We start from the raw sequence: 19764 nt of genomic DNA, 5'->3' as shown, positions 1-19764 counted from the left end.
TTTCCTTTTGCTGCCAGTCTATATTTGATGTAAACTGGTGACGGCTCATTTCAAGGTTAACCACGTCTCTTGCGAACACGTTTGCCACTCTCCGTGTGTCTGTGTTTAAATGCACTAGCTGTTCACGTTACACGCATCACTCAAACTGCTACCTTGTAAAATGTTTCATGCACGGTGATCTTTATCAGGAATAAAACCTGAGAACACAATATCTTTCATGACTTGCACAAAATAATAATAATAATAATAATAAAAAAAATCCACTTAAGCACACAAGCCTCTTCATATTTCCCAGCTCTGTTACAGCTCACTTTACTAGGCATCGCCGGCACCGCCTGTCCTTAACTGGAACTCGCAGAAATGCTGGAGTTCCTCTTGCAGCGCCAGCTCCCCGATCCCTCTCTAAAGTGGAATGATTTAATCAGTCGGCTCAACATACTGAAGGACTTCTATGAAACGCATTATGCTACAAACGCAGGGGTGAGATAGACGGACTCAAAGGAATATCAAGCTGCTGAGAAATGCAGAGGAGAGGGCATGCTTTAATACTTGATTTTCTTTTTGAATATTGCAGATAGTGAACTTGATTAGCTCTCTTAGAATTTCTGTCATGTCTGCAATCACATTGATTTGTTGCAGATGTCCAAGAAACCTTGGTAAATGCTAAGCTTTATCTAATCTTTGCCAGCTATGCTGGTCTTTTCTGGTTTGCTGGAAATAGTTTATTGATTATGAAGCCACGGAGGGGTAAATTGAAAGCTCAGCAATCTGCATGTAAACACAGCATGTCCGCTGATTCAGACGTTTGGGAGGAGAAAAAAAAAAGCCTCTGGATGGAGCTAAGTTTCACCATCACATGACTTTGGATGTGCAGTGGTACACTTGTTTTGATCAACAAATTACTAAAGCTATTAAACATTTAAGAGATGTTAAAGAGACTTTAATATTTTAGTCAGCAGACTAATTTATCATTTTGTTTGTGATGCTGCATCAAAAGATATCCAGATCATGGAACAAAAGATCGCTTCATGCCAGGAGGAGTTAAATTTGATGGCTCCTGCTGATGCGTTCATAAAACATGTAGTTATTTCTTGGCTCTCATCTCCTCAAGTCGCATCAACTCATACACTGAGGTTCATGCAAATTTTCCATTTCAAATTTCACACTTTTCCGCACTGAAGTTTCTAGATTTTAACCCCTTAAACTGTCATGACGACACTGGTGTCCTAATGAACCCATTGACTTGCATGCAAACATTGTGAGGGTGATGGATAACGGGCTAATGACATTCTGGTAATGTGATTACATAATATTTACCATGTTGCAAATGTATAGTACATAGTATCCAAACACAACCCAATGGCTACAGTAGTTTACATTTATGTAGTGTGGTAAAGGGTCAATTAACGGCTCTGTTGTTTTTCTGGACAAAGTTCATTAATTCTGTTCCAACGTCGTCGACACATAGACTTACCAATTCTAGAATGGATTTTCCAACAATTAAAATGATTGCCAAACTTTTCAGGTTCTGACACACAAAACAAGACGCAATCCCCCAAACATTCATTGAGTACTGAGAAAGGAAGTTGTGACGCAGGGAATTTCCAACATGTCTGCCATTTGTATGCAATAAGTACCAAGTCGTTTTTGTACCAAGTCTTTTAGGAGTACATGAAAAAGAATTGCCTTCAGAATAAAAGCCACAGTTTCCAAAAAGTTAAACCAAAGATCATTATTGTAATAACAGCATGTAATCAGACGCTGGTTTCGCCTCACTCACCTTCACATCGGGGGACGGCATTGTCCCACACGACGTTGCCATCCTTCAGAATGCAGGATATGGTCTGAGAGCCGTGGGTCTTAACAAAGCCCTCTTCACAAAGGAATGAGATGGAGCTGCCCAGCTGAAGGCTCTCGCCAAAACGCTTCCCGTTAACCGGCACCCCTGGATCTGGGCATTCGTTGTGGCGAAAAGCTTTGGAAAATGCAAACAAGGAGGCAGTTCATTTGGAGGATCAACAAAGGTGTGAGGAGAGTGTTGTTGCCTTTCACTGAATTAAGCATTTTAGCTCACAGCATTGAGCTTAAAAAAAAAAGATAATTATTCAGATTGAAGGACTTAAATTATGTGTTACTGTTTCCAGATGTCTTTGTTTTTATTCATTTTATTAAAAACTCACGTGAAAAATAGAGGGTCCAAGGCAACACATAAAAACTGTCGTTTCTTGTTTTTCACAACAAACTTGTTCATCATTATTTATACTATAATGTACAATGCATGCCTTAATTTACGTTTACTTTACTGTATAAAGTATCATGCAAAAAAAAACAGACGATTGCAGTAATATTCCTGTACCTAAATTTTTTGTAAAGATTCAATTAAAGATCTTCCCCACTGGCTAATAAAAAATAAACATAAAATAAAAACAGGCAAAAACGGACACCTTCACCTATTAATCTTTTTCTATTATTATTATTTATTTGCGAGATGTTCGACGGTCTCATTTTTCTGTGGGCGATCACAAGATAGTGATGAAGGATTCTTGGCAAAACCTTCTCTCTATTCAATTAACTACAGGCATTTTGCAATGTGAGCTTAAGATGAGAGGGAATTCATTTCACTTTAGTCACAAAGATTCACTGTGCTGCAGTGATTCTGCGCAACCACTTCGCCATGGAGATTACTTGCACCAGCTGATGCTGCTGAGATATTTGTAAAGTAAACAAAAGGGGACATTGTTGTCACACCTTCAGAGCCCTATAAATCAGGCTTTTCAATAAAATTCAAGTGGGGACAAGATAGAAGGGCCACGGCAGCGCGCGGCCCTCGAGGAAGACTCATAGCCCCGGAAAAAAAGGGAACGTAAACAAATGCATTACCTGTCCTGCTATCTCTCTCACTCAGTCTTTCTCAGTCTTGTATACACAGCAATTGGTGACACATGTAGGTGTTGATGAATCCCTCTTTCCTAGCCAATGGACCCAAACAGTGCCAGCGCCTCTTCATCAATCTCAAATATCTTATTTATTAGGGTGCCAGAAATTGCCTCGATACAGTTTGGCATGTCCTTAATTAACAAGAATGATGGAAGTTGTGTGCTCAGCCCAATGACCTCCTAAAAACTCTCCTGCAGTCGGACGACACTGTTCACAGGAATAGAGTGTCATCTTCAATTAACGTCTCCTGACATTTTTCCACAATGCTACACTGACTCTTTATTTTTATGGCTCGATAAATCATTCATTAGCCACCGTGTGTTGTCGCCATTATGTCTTTACAGGAATACCTGGATTTGGGTAAATCACAGAGCATGTCGGAGTCAGAGTTCAAAAGCATTCTTTCACACTGCAGTGACTTAAAAAACAAAGAGTTGACCTGAAAATGTTCATACTTTGTCATGATTTCACATGAAAATCTTAAAAATTGTGGTGTGTATTTGTATCCAGCTCCTGGATTAATACTTTATGGAACCACCCTTTGCTACAATTACGGCTGCGAGTTTTTCTTTTTTTTATTTTTTTTATATATATACTTTTGCCAGCTTTTCACAGCTAGAGAGGAAAATTGTTCCACTTTTCCTTCCAAAATAGCTCAAGCTCCATTATAATGGAAGTAGAGTGTCTCTGAAATTTAATTTTCAAGTCTGGCCACAGATTCTGACACATGGATATGCACTGATCTAAATTATTCCATTGTAGGTTTAACCTCCATCATCCCGTCTCACAGGCTCTGAAACGTCTAACAGCTTGACTTGGAAGATTGACCTATATTTTGAGATTTCTGGCCCAAGAACATTCTGGCCCAACGACTAACACCAGCTTTCGTATTGATACTAAATAAATGCTTCCGCACAGCGTGATACTGACACCACTGAGTTTCAGAACGGGATGGTGTGTTCACAATAAGATGTAGTGTTTGTTTTCAACCACATATAGTATTTTGCTTATAGGTCAAAGTTTTCTATAGTCTCATCTTAGCAGAGGATCTTCTTCCATGTTTTTTGCTGTGTCCCCTACATGGCTTGTATTAACCAGCTAACTGGACATCTGATGGCTGTCTTCCTCTTTCATAAACATGAATAACTAATAGTTGTACTGATGATGACCTGAGGTGCGGATCTCTGCAGGTCCTCCATAATAATCATAGGTCTGATTGCTGCCTCTCTGATTTGTGCTCTAATTTTCCATCCTTTCCAAAAACGTGGATGACCATAACCAACTCAGACTGCAGTTGTGCCATACTCAGTTCATTTTCAGAGGAAAGATTAAGCAGTCCTCTGCGAGATGTCCAAAGCTAAAGCTAAGTTAGGATTAATTTTCTTTGAAACTTTTGCTGTACTGACAGTATCTGTTAATGTACAACTTTGTCTTCTTGTGCTTCAATTTGACTATAGTCCACTAAATTTATTGAGTCAGGGTTCAAAATGTACAAGAGTGGACTGGTTGCAGGAACAAAACCCAAAAGAGCAAGGTTAGAGACCGAACCGCATTTAGTCTTAATGAGGGGGAAAACAAAACACAGAACATGTAAAAACCTAAATGTCACCATGGGCTTAGATCTTAATTTTAAAAACCATATAAAATCTTAATTTTAAATCATAGTAGTGCACCCTGAAACATTGCAAAACAAATCATTTTCTATCAAGACGGCACAAAAAAAGCCTATGCACGTCTTATTTTCAGTAGGTTAGAAACATGTGATACAAGTCAGTGTGTCCATACAGATCTCTGAAAATAAATCAATCAGACAGCTGCAGCTCATCTAAAATAAACCTGCCAGAATCCCAAACACCACCAGGAAAATGGATCATGCCATACCAGTCCCTAAATACCTACATTGGCTCCCTCTGTGAAAGCGTGGATTTTCAAATTGTCTTGATTGTTCATGACACGGAATCGTCTTGGCCTGAATTCATTTCAGAGACGCTGGTCAGGTGTGATACATCTGGACTCCTGAGGTCGTCACAGACTGCTTTACTCTGTTTTCCTGGGTTAAAGACTAAGCAAGTACAGGCAGCAAAGAACTACTGTATTCTCAACATTACTTACATGAAACCCTATTTACTCATTTCTAAAGACTAGTGGTTTTATTAGGATGCAATAGAGAAAAGAGGATGAATACCAAAGCATACTGCTTTTTTTTGTACAAAATTTTGAAACATGTATTTTTTTCTACCACTACAGTGCTGTACTTCTCTGTTTTGCTGAGTGACACATAATCTGTATTTGTAACATTCCACAATGTTTCAAGGTCTAAGGGGTTTATAAGGTGCTGTATTAAACTAGCGTTACCTTGAAAACAGCCAAGAATCAATAGTTTACAAAGTAGTATTGTCTGCGAGATTGATATTTATTTGAGATGTTGGCAAATTCAAAATTCAGGCTCACTGCACAATAGTGCATAGACAACAAACACGATAATCCTGCTGCCAAAATCCTCACGGTGAAGTATATCCATGAAATGGGTTTACCAGCATGCACCCTGTGTTTACTGTGTCTGACTATAAAAAGCATGTTGAATTACCTCCAAAGTTGGCAGTTAACAAAAATGGATTATTACAAGCACTGCCACAATGTGTCAGGTAAGGATATTATACTTCATTTAGTTTTTTTTAATTTTTTTTATATGTTTTGTGTTTGCTTAGATGTGTTTTTGTCATATTGTGGGACTTTATAGAGAGCGTGTTTTTGATGTGGAAACAGATTTCAGTCTGCAAGAAAACAGGGCAAGGCGATATGTGGGATGATTTATAATACCAATTACAGGCTTTGGCACAAATACACACACACAAATGTACACCATCCGTGTCAAACGTTAACACTTATTTTTCTCTTCTGTTAAGAAAGACTTACTTGTAAAAGTGATATTGAAGCCTCTGTCCGTGTACGTGTGGTCTGTCAGGAATTCAAGTCGGGCCACGTGACCGCTTGTTGTTATGGGGGGAGGCAGAGCGTCTCCAGAGAAGGTGCCCAGAATGGGAGATTCGGCCTGAAAAAGAAAAGATTTTCTGATGAGGACCAAAGATTTCCAGTTTGTAGAGAGGAGAAAAAAAAAAAAGAAAATATTGCACAAGTTTAAAAATTCAGTCAAAACAGCAGGCTTGTAGTTATAATTGCGCAGTGTGATTTTCCTAAAGACATTGACAGATCTACAGATCAACACGAGAAGTGAAGCCAAGAGCTATTAAAAGAAAGCGAGGAAATTAAGACGTAATTGAGCAGAACCTTTCCGCCGTCCTTAATGGAGAGGAAGTCAAACTGTTTCTCCATGCTAAGGTCGTTGAAGGCCAGGTTGATTCTGCTCTCGGGGTTGGTGATGATGAGCCACACACAGTGCATGTTGTTCCCGTATTCCTGAGGGTAGTTGGGAGACAGCAGGACTCCGGATGGAGTAGTAAAGTTGAAGAAGCAGGAAACTGGAACAAGTAAAAAGAGACGCAAACAAAAGAAGACGTGAGGAAGAAATGAAATGCAATAACCAAGGAGATGGGAGAAATATATTGGATGTGTTCAAATGACTTTCTTTGATTATATGACAATATAAAATGAACAATTTTAATGAATTTGTAGAAATGCATCTGATAAAGAAAAAACACACTTATGGCACCTAATAATTCAGAGGACAATTAATTTTAAGCCCCATGACAATTATTAAAGATTTCTCGCTCACACACACAGTGAGAGCAAAATTAATCTAATACATCTTCTGAGTATAAAACAAATAAAAACAGACAGAAAAAAAAAGCAATTTTTCATCCTGCCAGCTAGGGCGTTTTAGACAGAGCTGGTATGGATTGTGTACACTTATGGGAAAGGCTTTATGTAACCCAACAATAAGTGGAATCTTCCCTGTCTACCAAATGGGAAGATTATTACTTGATCCCAGCAAAGTCCAGACAATGCCCTTTAATGGCAACAGCTCAACATCATGCTGTATGTCAGGGTGAGAGTCTGAACAGAGCAAGAAGACCGCTGCCATTTTTTTTAAAGCTCATTTTTAAACCACAGTGGCTAAGAAGCATTTCCACCACTTACACATTTTATTACCATTTTATTGAAATTGCCTAACTTAGTATTTTATGTTAATGATAGGTGAACAATTATTTTAAACCGTATAATTTCCACTTTGTATTTGTCTCACATTAAATGTCAACAGTACATATTGTTTATATAAATTAATTGCATGATCTTGGCAATTTGTTAGTTCAATGTTAACTAAATAGTCCTTGTATTAGGCCAAATTAAATTTGCGTCAAAAAAAAAAAAAAAAGTTATTCAGCTCACTGATATTTATCACAGTTTTTGTCCATCTTACTGTCGCTTAAAAAATAAAACATTATCTACACGGTCAGCTCTCTCTTCCTGCACCCCTCATCATTTACCTCTCATTTTCTGTGTTTGTTGTTTATTGAGTTAATTAGCTAATAATCCCTCCCCATTGTTTCTAAATCCACAGTCTCTGCAAGACAAACTGTGGGGATAATCTCATTCTTTATTATGCAGCTGCCCCCCGTACTTGTCTGCACAGTATTTATTCACCCACATCAGTAGTTTATAACTTCACAAATGAGGACCGTCAAATCTGACGCAAAAAGAACTTACAAACACAGCTGGGTTTCTTGGCGGACCACTGATTGTTCTTCTGACAGGTGATGTTCTTTTTTCCCACGAGCTCGAAGGCAGGCAGACACTCAAAGTACAACCTGTCCCCGTGACGAAAGCCTGTCCCTTCCCGTTTGCCGTAGGCCGGAATTCCAGGATCCCCGCAACTGCCCTGGTCGATCTCTGTAGAGGGAGGTGCACACACAAGTTAAAGCAAAGTTAAAGTAAAGTTCAAGTAAATATTGTAAATAAAAACTCTCTCCAAGTTATTTGAATTTTATCGTCAACGTCTGAGCATCTCTCCGTCTCATCTGACTGCAACTGTATCCATTCGATTACCGAGTGATGAATGTTCTCGCCTCTGTTGGGAAGTTGATGTGAGCACTTTTTGACTAGCGCACAAACACATCCGCACCTTTCTGCAACACACCTCTTTGCAAATTTCATTATCACAATAATGCATCGACCCTTCTTTCGCTCGCTCGCCTCTCGACTCTCCCGCAGTTGAAGATTGCAAAAAGAATTGCTGAGGCGTCCTATTTAGGCGTCTGAACAGAGAGTGAATAAGCTCATCCATCCAGGTAAAAAAAGATGGCAGGGCATAATATGATTTTGAGTGGCACCGGAGGTAATTCTTGCCATAGATCCACACTCAGCCATAATGATGATCATAATTTGGAACACGTGGTGTTTGGTGCTGTTTGCAGGTATAGCTGTCCTTAGACGGCCTCATTTCAGGGACAGCACAGCGGTCCTTACGTGGATCGAGGATAAGGGTGAATGCTGGGTGATCCTCAGGGAAGACGTAAGTTCGGACAAGAAGATGCACCTCAAACAAAGCTACAAGTATATGATACATTAGTACACACAGATAGAAAAAAGTCACACACAGAGGCACTCGAGTACAAAGATGATGTATATTTACCATATTGGTCCCCTACCATTGAAACGCCAGGCAAAGTCAAGCTATTAAACATGAGCCTTTTGAAGTCTGAGAACATATAAATGAGATGTTTTCCATGACCTATGTGTTTTAGTGTGTGTGTGTGTGTAGTATATGACAAAACAGAGAATTAAACTGCACTCGAAAGTTATGAAAAGGGTAAATATGGAAAAAAAAATAAAAATAAAAAAATAAACAATCTTATCTGTTGAGTCAGCCTTCCATCAGCTACTACACTGCAATCTCCAAAGGCCGTACGGAAAAATGGAGCTCTGCTAGTCAAGGTTTACAGTATGGCCCAGAAACGCATGCAATAGCTTAAAACGCTTTTAACAACAACACCTCAACCTTGTTTCAGAAAGAGTTGCAGACCTCAGAACAGCTTCCCGTTTTAAATAAAAAGCTGCTCAGGAGACAGCATCACACTCCTGCTCTACAAATTAATGAGCTCTTAAAGTAGATTTCTTTAAACGGGCTTTCTGCTCCGATAAAGTGTGTTTTGTTTTTCTATTTTTACATTTTCTATTACTTATTGGCTTTAAAAACAATTTTCTTTTATTAGCTTCTAATGTTTGATTGTTGACATTTCCCTTTTAAATGTATTCTGCTAGATTTATTCATAATTTGTTTCTAAAAATACTTTAGTTTGAGGTGGTTTTTAAATGTAGCTCTACTAACGAATAAATTAAGTGAAAAACGAGCACATAATCAAGCCCATGAAAAATATTAGGACTAAATCCATCAACCAACCGATCATTTTAAAGTCTACTTCTGTTTCAATCAGCTGTAACAAATATAAAGTCAACAACGCACTATTTAAGAGGCTGTCACTAGTCTAAATGCTAATACAGGAGCTAGTGTTATGAATAAAATATTTGACCAGATGTATAACACAATATCAATAAAGGTGGCATTTAGGTAAAAAATGTATAAAGGACAAAATGATGTCATACATTTTGTGCAGTGCATGAATTTGCTTTAAGGTAGAAATACAAGCCGCTGATTCATGTCACTCTATCATAAACTTCTGAAGTGGCTGACTCACCTACAGACCTGCTTACTTGCATTAACACCTAATCATGTTTGTAAGCATTACATTCTCAGAAAGAAGGCCAGCGCTGAAGGTGTGTGACCTACAATAAAATATGTGCACTGATTTGACTGTATTGGCAACTAAACCTGATGATCAGGCTTAAAAAAATACAGGTAATTGAAAATGCTAATTAGATTTCGGTTGCTCCTATCGAGGAGGTGAAGTGTTCCAGAGTGTTTCTTCCCCCTTCATTAGGTAGAACTCATTGTTTTAATTACACTTTTGTTCCATGTGCTGCTGCTCCACTTTCTCTGTGGTTTTTACTGATAATATACAAACATTTGGACCGGAGGAAAAGGCTCAATGTACTTTAGATAGAACGGCGGACGGACGCAAAAACAAGAAAACATAAGCTTATACGCATCCGCTTATATGTTAAATTATATTATGCAGCCAAGACACATAATAGAAATTATGATTAAAAACACTGGAATTAAGCACTGGGGGAAAAAAACAAAAGCCACATCAATACTAATGAATTAAAGGCCATCTGATTGTGTTTGAGCTCATTAAGGTTCAATGTATGAAACTCGATGCTAGCAATGAATAAAAATCAGTTTACAACTTATTATTGCCAAAGAGAGTTAAACCCAACAGAGATTTTCTGTCAGATTTTTAAGAGATCACTTGGACCTGTGTTACGTTTGAAGTCCTCGTAAGCCATCATTATATTCTATGAATGTGGCAAATGGAGATCAAAGGCCTTTAATTACCACAATCTTTTGTTATTATGCTAAAAGGCTTCAAAAGCCAATGTCTCTCTCTGTTCAATAAGTTTTGGGACCTAAACTCAATCAAGCTTGTTAAACTGAAAGAAAAGCAAAACAGGCTTTGGTTATGCAGATTAACTCAGCTTTCTCTGTCCGTGGAAAAACAGCTAATGTATGAGGGGGAAAAAAATAGGTATAGACAATAACCTCTTTCAGAAAATAGCTCCTTCAAACAGCTGCAAAGTCGAGCCCTATTTAAACTACTTCTCAGTATTTGCAAATCTCCAGCCGAGCTGGTTAGGTATCCCACAGATGGCTTCATAAATTAGGATAAGAACTCAAACCAAGTCCGTACACAGCATGATTATACATTTATTGTGTAAAAAGTATGGCAGATATTTTCTTTTCTGAGAGTTACTGGAAATTGGATGACGTGTCTGAAGTCTGTCGAAACACATTCTCTATTTTTCCTCATCACAAAGCCCAACACCAATAGTGTTTGGCCTTTTATGTCTGTGACATTTTGTATATAAAAACCTATTCTGAAGAATTATTGGCACATTGAATAAGTCTTAAAATGAATCTGAACACATTTTTATTATTTAGTGTTGCTAATCAATCTGACTTATATCCATTCTTACCCTCAAAAGTGACTTTAAATCCAAGGGAGCCACTGGTGTCATCCGTTTTGAAGTTCAGCCACATCTGGTGACTGGTGCTCACCACCAGGTCTGGCGTCGTCGTACCAGACAAGCTGCAAAATCATTAACACAAATTTTGTTTGGTTAGGTCAAATACACAGTTTGAGAGCGAAGAATACATCAGAGGTGACTGTACTTAGTGAAAGTTATCCATCCACTCATCGTCTATACTTGCTTATCGTCACAGAGCAACACAGGGGCAGAAGAACCTTGCACATATATACTCGTACACAAAAACTATCTAGACAGACTAATCTAAAAAGTGATTTTTTTTTATTTTTGTTTTTGAGGAAACCGACTCATGTAAAGTAGAGAACATGCAAACTCCAATTAGAAGGGCCCCAGGCTGGGATTTGAACCCACGACTCTCTTACTTCAAGGCAACAGTGCCATCAACTGCTCCACCGTGCAAGCTGCAGGCTGCATGGAGGAATGGTGATTTTATTACGAAATTGTTGTCACGTTAATAGCTCAAGGACTTAGTATTTCTGTATCCTTTCAACTACCAAAGGGAAATATTAAAGCCTGGGTTACATACAAGACTACTGAACTCTAAAGCTCCTATGAGAAACTCCAACCTGAGAAATTTCAAAGCCTTCATGCAAAACAGCTGGGGACCAGTGGAAAATGAAGGCAAGATCAGTCAATGTCACAGTAGTAATTTAATCCTATTTGAATAGTAATTTCACCCAACTCTAATTAGGAAGCGTATAGCTGCAGAGTAAGTGATTAACGGCTCTAATTTTAATGGTGGAATACAGAGAATAGAGAAACGAGTGGTTGTGTCTAGCAAAGTTGTTTTTATGTGTCGTTTTTATCCTTTTAAAACATTATATTTGTTAGGGTTTTTTTTTGTCAGCATTGTGTGTGGAGCAGGGATCAAATATTTAGTTGCTGTTTTTGTTTTTTCAGGGGGTTTTTTATTTCAGGAACAAAAAGCTGAATGGAATATCCGTTCATGTTGCACGACTTGACCCATAAAACTGCATCGAGATTTTAAAAAATCTATTTCTGCAAATACTGCTTCCTTTACTACTTTCATAAATCTAAAACTGCTTGAACTAATTTTACACAATACACGTCATTATTCTTAATTTTGACCCATTTAAAGGAACAGTTTGGATTTTCTATGGTGAGATTCTGTGAGTGTGTGTGTAAAAATCTCATATCCACGATGAGTTTGCAAAAAAAACAAAAAAACACTAAGAAATCTTCAGATAATTTGGAGGCTAAAAAACTGTCACTCACATTTTATTTGTGTGCAAAGATGACTAACCTACTAACTAGGCTTTTGTGCTCAGAAGAGATTGATGGGATGAGCAAAAATCTTCACAAAAATTGATTTCTATCCTTGCTTTATTTTTGTTTAACTGTTTGCCAGAGAAAAATAGAGAACAATATTAAACTGCAGAAGCCATTCACACATCGGCAACATTTATCATTTTTTCCTGCTCACTTCTAACAGTCAGGCAGCCTCAAATATAAACTGATCTATAAAACCTTTATTAAGGTGGTAAACTTCTGCACAATTAATAATAACATCCTGTGAATAGAGCATCTGCTAGTATGAACCAGCAGATGCTGTTTGCAATGCCACACCACTTTGCCGTTGCACTGTTTTTCAGTACTGGAAAGAGTTCTGATTGACAGTGTAGTGCAGCATCTATTTTTAATACCCCACTGCATCAGGTGCTGACGAAATAAAAGAGAAACTGTGCCAATGGGAGATAAGTGCTAGGGGCAAAGGAAGAAAGTGGGCCCTTGCTGGGCATGAGGAGGCAGAGAGGAAAACTAATAGCAAGTGCTACAACACAGAACAAAGACTAAGAGAGGAAAGCACGAACAGCGTCAAAAGACATCTGGCAGAACAGAAACGACTAGTGTCCCAAAGAGCAAAAATGAAAACAAAGGGGAAAAAAATTCAAAGCAAAGAAAGATGAAGGTCAAAGAAGGAGGCACTCACACGTGGAAAATGGTCTTCTGGTCTCCCACGAGCTCGCCGTCTCCCACCGTCAAGGTGTCGTAACCTCTCTCCAGGTCAAAATCCTCAAATGTCAGCTTGATCACCTAGACAACAGCAGAGATATCGCCCAGAGAGGCATAACTGACAGATGCTTGAATGATCTCGAGATCAGGCGCAGAGAAGAGACCGCCTTCCATCTGTGATTCCCGATGCCCCCGTCCATCAATCCATCATTCAAGAGTCTCATTTGAATATTTTTCAGACACATTTCAGTGGACACCTATGATGCAGCTGTGCAACCTGCATATAAAGTTCTACTTTGCCTTGCGAATTTTCATACTGGTTTTGGACAATTTCTATAAACTTTTGTTGAACATATGGCCCCCGTTTTGGTTTGTACAGATAAACATTTTTGCATTAAAGCGACACATGGTTCCTTAGGTATGCTTCCCCACATCTCATTTTCTATGTTTCCCTCATTAATCCTCACCCACTAATCAAACATCTAGTGCCTTATCAGATGAGACATGTTTTGAATCATCTCAACACATTCCAAATTCAAAGCAGGAAGAAGTCAATCAGTTTTAAGGCCCGTTTCACCAGACTTAAAATGATTTAAAGCACCATTTTCTGACTGAATACACACTTTGTAGAATATTTCCTACATATAAAGTAGACATAACGACTGAACATCTCTTTAAAGACTTCATGGGGTTTTTTTTGTTCAGCACATAAAATCTCTATAAAACACAGACATGACATGCAATGGGTGTGAATCTTTTGCAAGACACTGAACATTTTATAACAAGACACAGAAACAGAAATATTTTTATATTATGCGGTCGATATTGAAGCATAAAAAAACAACTTAGTCCTAAAATGCATCTCTGATAGGCACGGATGAACACATTAATTAACCAACAAAGAAACCCAGTGATGACAGACAGAGTAGCGGAGCTGATAGGTACGATATCACCAAAAAACAGAACAATATTTTGTCTCTTAGACTAAATTGGGTGCCACTGATTTCTGACAAACTCCTAATATTTTCAGAAGGCTGAGAGAGCAAGGACTAATGAAAAAGCTTATATAAATGCAAATTGCATTCTGTACTATGTTAAACCTTGTGCCTAATGAAAATTGCCAAGGTGGAGAGAAAAGATTGATGATGTGTTCCAAAATAGGTCAGATCGCTCGATAAATAGAGTTTTATACTACAAACTCTTCTCCAATCTGTCAGCCAACAAGTTAAGTTAAGGGGAGATAAAAGAGCAAAGGTGGGGAAAGGTGGAAAAAAAACAAAGAAAAAAAAAATCTTTGCAACCACACCATGAGTCTGTTATGGGAAATGCATCTATGCAGTTGAAAGGGATCAATAACGAGCTTAAATTTGAAATAGTGTTTACTGGTGTATGTTTTTTATTCCGTGAACCTCTATGCTGTCAAGACAAATCCTTGAGAGTATTACTCAACAAAAACACCAAATATTCTGAAGATATAGTCTCGTTTAAAAGTATTAATACCCCTTCAGCTTTTACACATTTCACCACTTTAAAACTACAAGCTCCAGTGTGTTTTATTCAGCATAAAGTAGTGAAAACGTTTCAAGTGAAAGGAAATATCCCACCACAGATTCTCAGAAAGAGTTAGGTCTGACAATGAATAGGATTTAAAAGTTGAATCTATAAAGTATTTAATCAGGTGAGCAAAAATACATGCACACTTGGAAAAAAAAAAAAACATTTCCCTTTTCTTTCGCTTTATAGTTATGCAGTGTTGGTTTAACACATACAATTTCAATGAATATAGCATATCCTAACATGACAAATGTTATGGGGTATGAATATTTATGGTAGGTTCTGTAAAGTGCAAAGAAGACGGTGTTAATGCAGATACCAGCTGTTCAAAAAACCAAACAAAATAATCTTAGAGTTGAACTTTTTGAAGCCAAACACCTTTGGCAACTTTACTGTAAATTTAGATTCATATCGGATTAATGCTTTGATACCAATATTAGTAGTTGGTTAAAGAACAAGTCTCTGAAACTTTGTTTTCTTTCCTAAGAGCAGTGTACTTTACATTGCAGAACATCTTCAATGGTACACTTGTCATTCAATTTGTTTTGGAGCAGAAAACCAGAGTCCTTCATATTGATGCTTTAATACCTGAAAGACTTCAAAAATAAACTTTTTGTATCTTCAATAAAACTGACCACAACCCACATTTTGTCACGGCGTCTCGAAACTGAATTTAGGCCTAGAGGAATGATTGTCATGTCCTATTCTACTCCCTGTGCAGAACCTCAGCTAACACCTCCTCTGGCTGGGTCTGTGGAGATGGACAGAAATAGAAGCTCATTACATCTGTAAACAGAAAGAACAGCCTCGTTCCATCGTCATCTGCACCAAACAAAGCAAGATGCTGCCTAAAATACCAGGGTGTGTTTCCGCTTGCAGCCTGTTGGGTATACGGAGTGCGTTTCCATAGCTGCAAACAAAGGTTGGGCGTCGGTGGACATATATCGTTTCTGACTTGCATCCCTGCTTTATCTCTGTTCACAAAGCCGCTTTCACTCGTTGCAGTGAAAAAGAAGGGGAAAAAAAGGCGATTTTTACAACTACGTTGCTCGGTTTTACAGAGGGGCATTTGGCAGAAGAGTAGCTGAATGGCCTTGAACACAACTCCAAAGTCCATGGTTCTAAACAGAGGGGCTGTGAGACTTTCATGTTCTCCTCTAAGCATGCCCTTAAAACCATTATTCTGCTGTCCAATTCACCCTCTTTGTGCCACCACAGGTAATTCTAACAACTCGCTCATGGCTTTTGTTGGAGCTCATCCAGTCATTTTCTCTCCTTTAATTTCTTCGTCTCTTACGTTTCAGTCTATCGCTTGGCGTGCTGAAAAGCTCCCCAAAAGTGTCCTGTAGCGATCGTCAAAACCCCAAAAGGAGTCCTGCGTGGCAGAACGCTGCGTCCTCTTCTCAAACAGGTAAGCTGAATTACACGGCTTCACACACATTAACATTTTCACAGAAAACAACCAAAAGTCGATTGAAAACCCTAACCGGTTTCAACTCAGAGCTCAGGATAAGTGAGAATTACCTTAGACGTGTCAGTTGCTGTGATGATCCAAGTGCAGTTGGCATTGTTATCGTACTGAACAGGATAATTAGGAGATGTGATGACACCGCTGGGTCCTTTTAGCTGACCGCCGCACATTGGCGCTACGAGACAACAGACACAAAGAAGCAAATGTTTTGTTAAAGACCAATTCAGACACATGATATGATCACAGAAATGGTGGTGTTTTATATTGTCACTGCCCGAAATGACAAAAATGTCAGTCATTCTTCTATAGACACACCTGTGTAGGATTGGATTGCAAGTTTATCTTTAAGACTTTACTGATTGCATTTTCTGAAGGATCTACTTTCAGTGTTGTATTAAAAAAAAAACCTAATTAATCACCAAAGTTGCTCTAGCTCTTACACCGTGCAACTGATTATGCCTATTTACATGAACATTCAATAAATTAGAATATGCATTTCAATGAGACTTGTCTGTCAGTTTAAAAAAACCTTTTGAAAGTAACCTTGAACCAGGTGCTAGGACATACTTTTATTAAGCCCACATTTCTGTATTAAAAGTCATGTTTTTGCTGGACTCATTTTATTTTATCTGTAATTGCATTGCTGTTGAGTTGTCGTCATTAACTGAAGTAAAGGCTTGAAGACGCGAGTAATTAACGTATATAATTAAGTTCACTTAGTGAATTGAGTTACTGCAATAAATGGACTTTCCAATAATATTCAAATCAAAAACAATAATTTTCTTACAGATAAAATGATCTATTTCAGACTCAAAGATGTGGAGTCTGACTTGTAAAAAAGTCAAAAGTCATAAAATAAACAATACAGTCAACAACTGAGAAAACCAGAAACAAAGATCACAATAAACGACAAAACCGCCATGACTTCCTATCCAATTATGGATGTCTGTCGGATCTGTCTGATGCATTTCTGCTGCAGCATCAAGTCAAAAGTTATGTGCAGTTTGATAGAAGTCATTATCAACTTGAACATGCACATTCCTCCTGTAAGGTTTTTGAAACAAGATTGTCTGTCGACCTTTGACTTTATAACTTACTGGGATTCTTTCTAGAGAACACTAAAATAAAAACAGAACGATGGGGCCAAGAGAATAAACAGTAGAAGTAATCATAACACAGAACCTTAAAAAGTATTTAAACCTATTCAATTTCTTTTTCACATTTTGTCATGTTGTAGCTACTATGCACTGAACTATGGCATAACTGAAGTTTTTAAATGTGAGATTCAAGTTCGTTGCAACAAAACAAAATGTGGCAAAGGATGAATTCCTTTTCCAGTATGTATAATATATAAGCTGTCCTCATCCTCAGGATTCACTGCCCTTCATACTTTGAGCCAGGCGATAACTTAAACACATTTCTCTTTGAACATTGCAGTAACCTGATTATAACTTAATAACAAAGAAAGTAGATTGCTTGGAAATCAAGATCCACTCAACTAATAGAAAATCAGTTTTATTTAAATGTTTTAATGATCTTAGTCCACCTGTCTGTATTTAAAATTTCACCTAATCAACAGGGAAAGGAAACGGCATAAAATCTCCCTTTAAATATTCACATCGACAGAGTAGGTGAGGAATTAGCAAAACAGACTTAAAAAAGAAAAAAGGTACAAGGTGACTTTTCTTAGGGAGGCCCGAGGGCATCAGCATGGTGGAACAGTTAAAAAAGAAATACATTTAATTAAAAACAAGACTTCAGGAAGTCCTCTGCCTGTGCGTATGTGAAGACAAATCTCACATATGCATTATTTGGAAAAAGAGAGGTCTTCAGGGTGTTGAAGAACCACAAACTACTTGCATACTAAATCATTATACCACCAACGTAAACCTATTTACATCTAGATCTGTCTGGCAAATTTAGGAGCAAGTTATGTAACTGTAAATAATGTTGATAATTAGAGCAAGAAAATTAAGGTTGTTCTTTTTTACCACTTGTCCTATACACCTTATGCAGGAATCTGTTGGCAGAGGAGATAGGCATATGAGAGGATTATATGCTAATTATTAGGATTATATCAGATCATTAGCAGAGGAGAACATAAGTAAGATTGAAAAGGTAAATAACATATAATTGAAGTTAGAAATATTGATCTTATGCCAAGAAATCAATTTGTAAATACCTTATCCCAAAGTGTTAATGATAGCCCAATTAAATGTAATGATGACTGATGCTAATTCAGGATACTCTAATTGCTCCCCGAGAATGTTTTATCTTTATCTAAGCATTGTGAGTCTGATTAAAGGCGCAGCATGAAAGGGTTCATAATGGATTGTTGAATGCTGAAAGAAGATATTTGTCAGGACAAATTTCACTCACATTACGGATGATGTTGGTACAAAACTGTCAGTATAAGACTTTATGCTTCACTGCATCACAAAGGTATTTTCTGAAATGCAGGTGACAAAGACTGCAGATGGAACCACGACTAATTAGCACCACATTTCCTAAAAGTCACATTCATTTAGTGGATGCTGCAGTGTAAACCGGTTGTACCAATTTTAGAAAATCAGTGACAGCTCTCGCAGTCAAAGCAAAAACCATCGCTACCGTTGACAAAAGTATAGAAATAAAACTTTTGCTAAATTATCGCAATCTCCATAAAAAACCTTTTGATTTTGTGGAATATTTTTTGTTGGATTTTTGTGACGTCTTAAGTGTCCTGATAATTTTGCTTCTAAGGGTGTAAAATGAGATGCATTTAGTGAATAAGTAACTATAAACTATTTTGTTTATTAGCTTATTCATTAAGTTCTCTTTCTCCATTAAATCTGTTTGGCTGCTCAGCAGAAAAGTGATGCACTTTCACATCCACTCAGCAATTTAGAATTCTTTGAACGTCCTAAAATAGTAAGCCGTTATTTTTTTGTTGTTTTTTATTGAACTAGCTGTTAAAGTTTTATTTGAGTTCTCAAACACGTAGAGGACAGAAATCTCTACCTCAAGGTAGAGAAGTGATGAAATATAAATAACTTTACAGATTCTATGTCCTTTCTCCGTGCCTGAAAATCACTTTTAAATCGAATACCAACTTTTTCCTGACTGTGCAGGAACGCTCCGGAATTTCCTTTGAGCTACCAAGTTTGACGTTACGGTAAAGCACTCCATTGATGAATCCGTAATACTGTTTTAGAAAGAATCCACTCAAGACCAGATACTCAAAAACTGCACAGATGTCAAAATGCTCAAAATTTCAATAAATCATCCATTACCAAAAGGTCATGAGGAGAAACGACATGATTGATGGGCATGGACCATGCGTGCATGGCTAAGCAACAGAAGCAGAATAATGCTGAGTGAAAGGTCAAAGTCAGGCCACTCATAAACTTGTGGGAACTGCGTATCAAGGAGAAAAAGAAACGTACTGCACTCCCACACAAAATAACAGCAGCCTTATAAGCAAACATGGGTTGAGCACCTCAGTGCAGAAGAATGAATCGAGATCAAATTCAGTCTGCTTACGTTACATACGTGCATAGAGACAACATGTCAAAGCTTACCTCTGCAGATGGGCCGGTCATCACTCCAGCCCACATAGCTGTCTGTCACTCGGAGGCAGCTGATGCTCTTTGAGCCTTGCAGTTCGTAACCCTCATCGCAGGAAAAGTGCACTGTAGCTCCTCGCCTGCAGTCAGAGAAAGCGC

At 38.0% G+C, this 19764-nt stretch overlaps 1 protein-coding gene across 1 annotated transcript in view; it reads right to left on the bottom strand.

Annotated features, from left to right (window-relative positions):
- The window catches only part of csmd2 (CUB and Sushi multiple domains 2), a 240351-nt gene that overhangs the window by 101265 nt on the left and 119322 nt on the right, over positions 1-19764 (bottom strand). Inside the window, exons 9-16 of the mRNA XM_016675164.1 lie at positions 19621-19745; positions 16114-16235; positions 13013-13116; positions 10990-11102; positions 7603-7785; positions 6226-6416; positions 5854-5989; positions 1781-1975 (exon numbers count right to left, since the gene is read on the bottom strand). Of these exons, the coding sequence (XP_016530650.1) occupies positions 1781-1975; positions 5854-5989; positions 6226-6416; positions 7603-7785; positions 10990-11102; positions 13013-13116; positions 16114-16235; positions 19621-19745 (1169 nt within the window). The remainder of the gene's footprint in view (positions 1-1780; positions 1976-5853; positions 5990-6225; positions 6417-7602; positions 7786-10989; positions 11103-13012; positions 13117-16113; positions 16236-19620; positions 19746-19764) is intronic.

The sequence above is a fragment of the Poecilia formosa genome, unplaced genomic scaffold (assembly GCF_000485575.1).
Source record: "Poecilia formosa unplaced genomic scaffold, Poecilia_formosa-5.1.2 Scaffold107, whole genome shotgun sequence".
Lineage (NCBI taxonomy): Eukaryota > Metazoa > Chordata > Actinopteri > Cyprinodontiformes > Poeciliidae > Poecilia > Poecilia formosa.
This window is presented reverse-complemented; position numbering and strand designations above follow the sequence as displayed.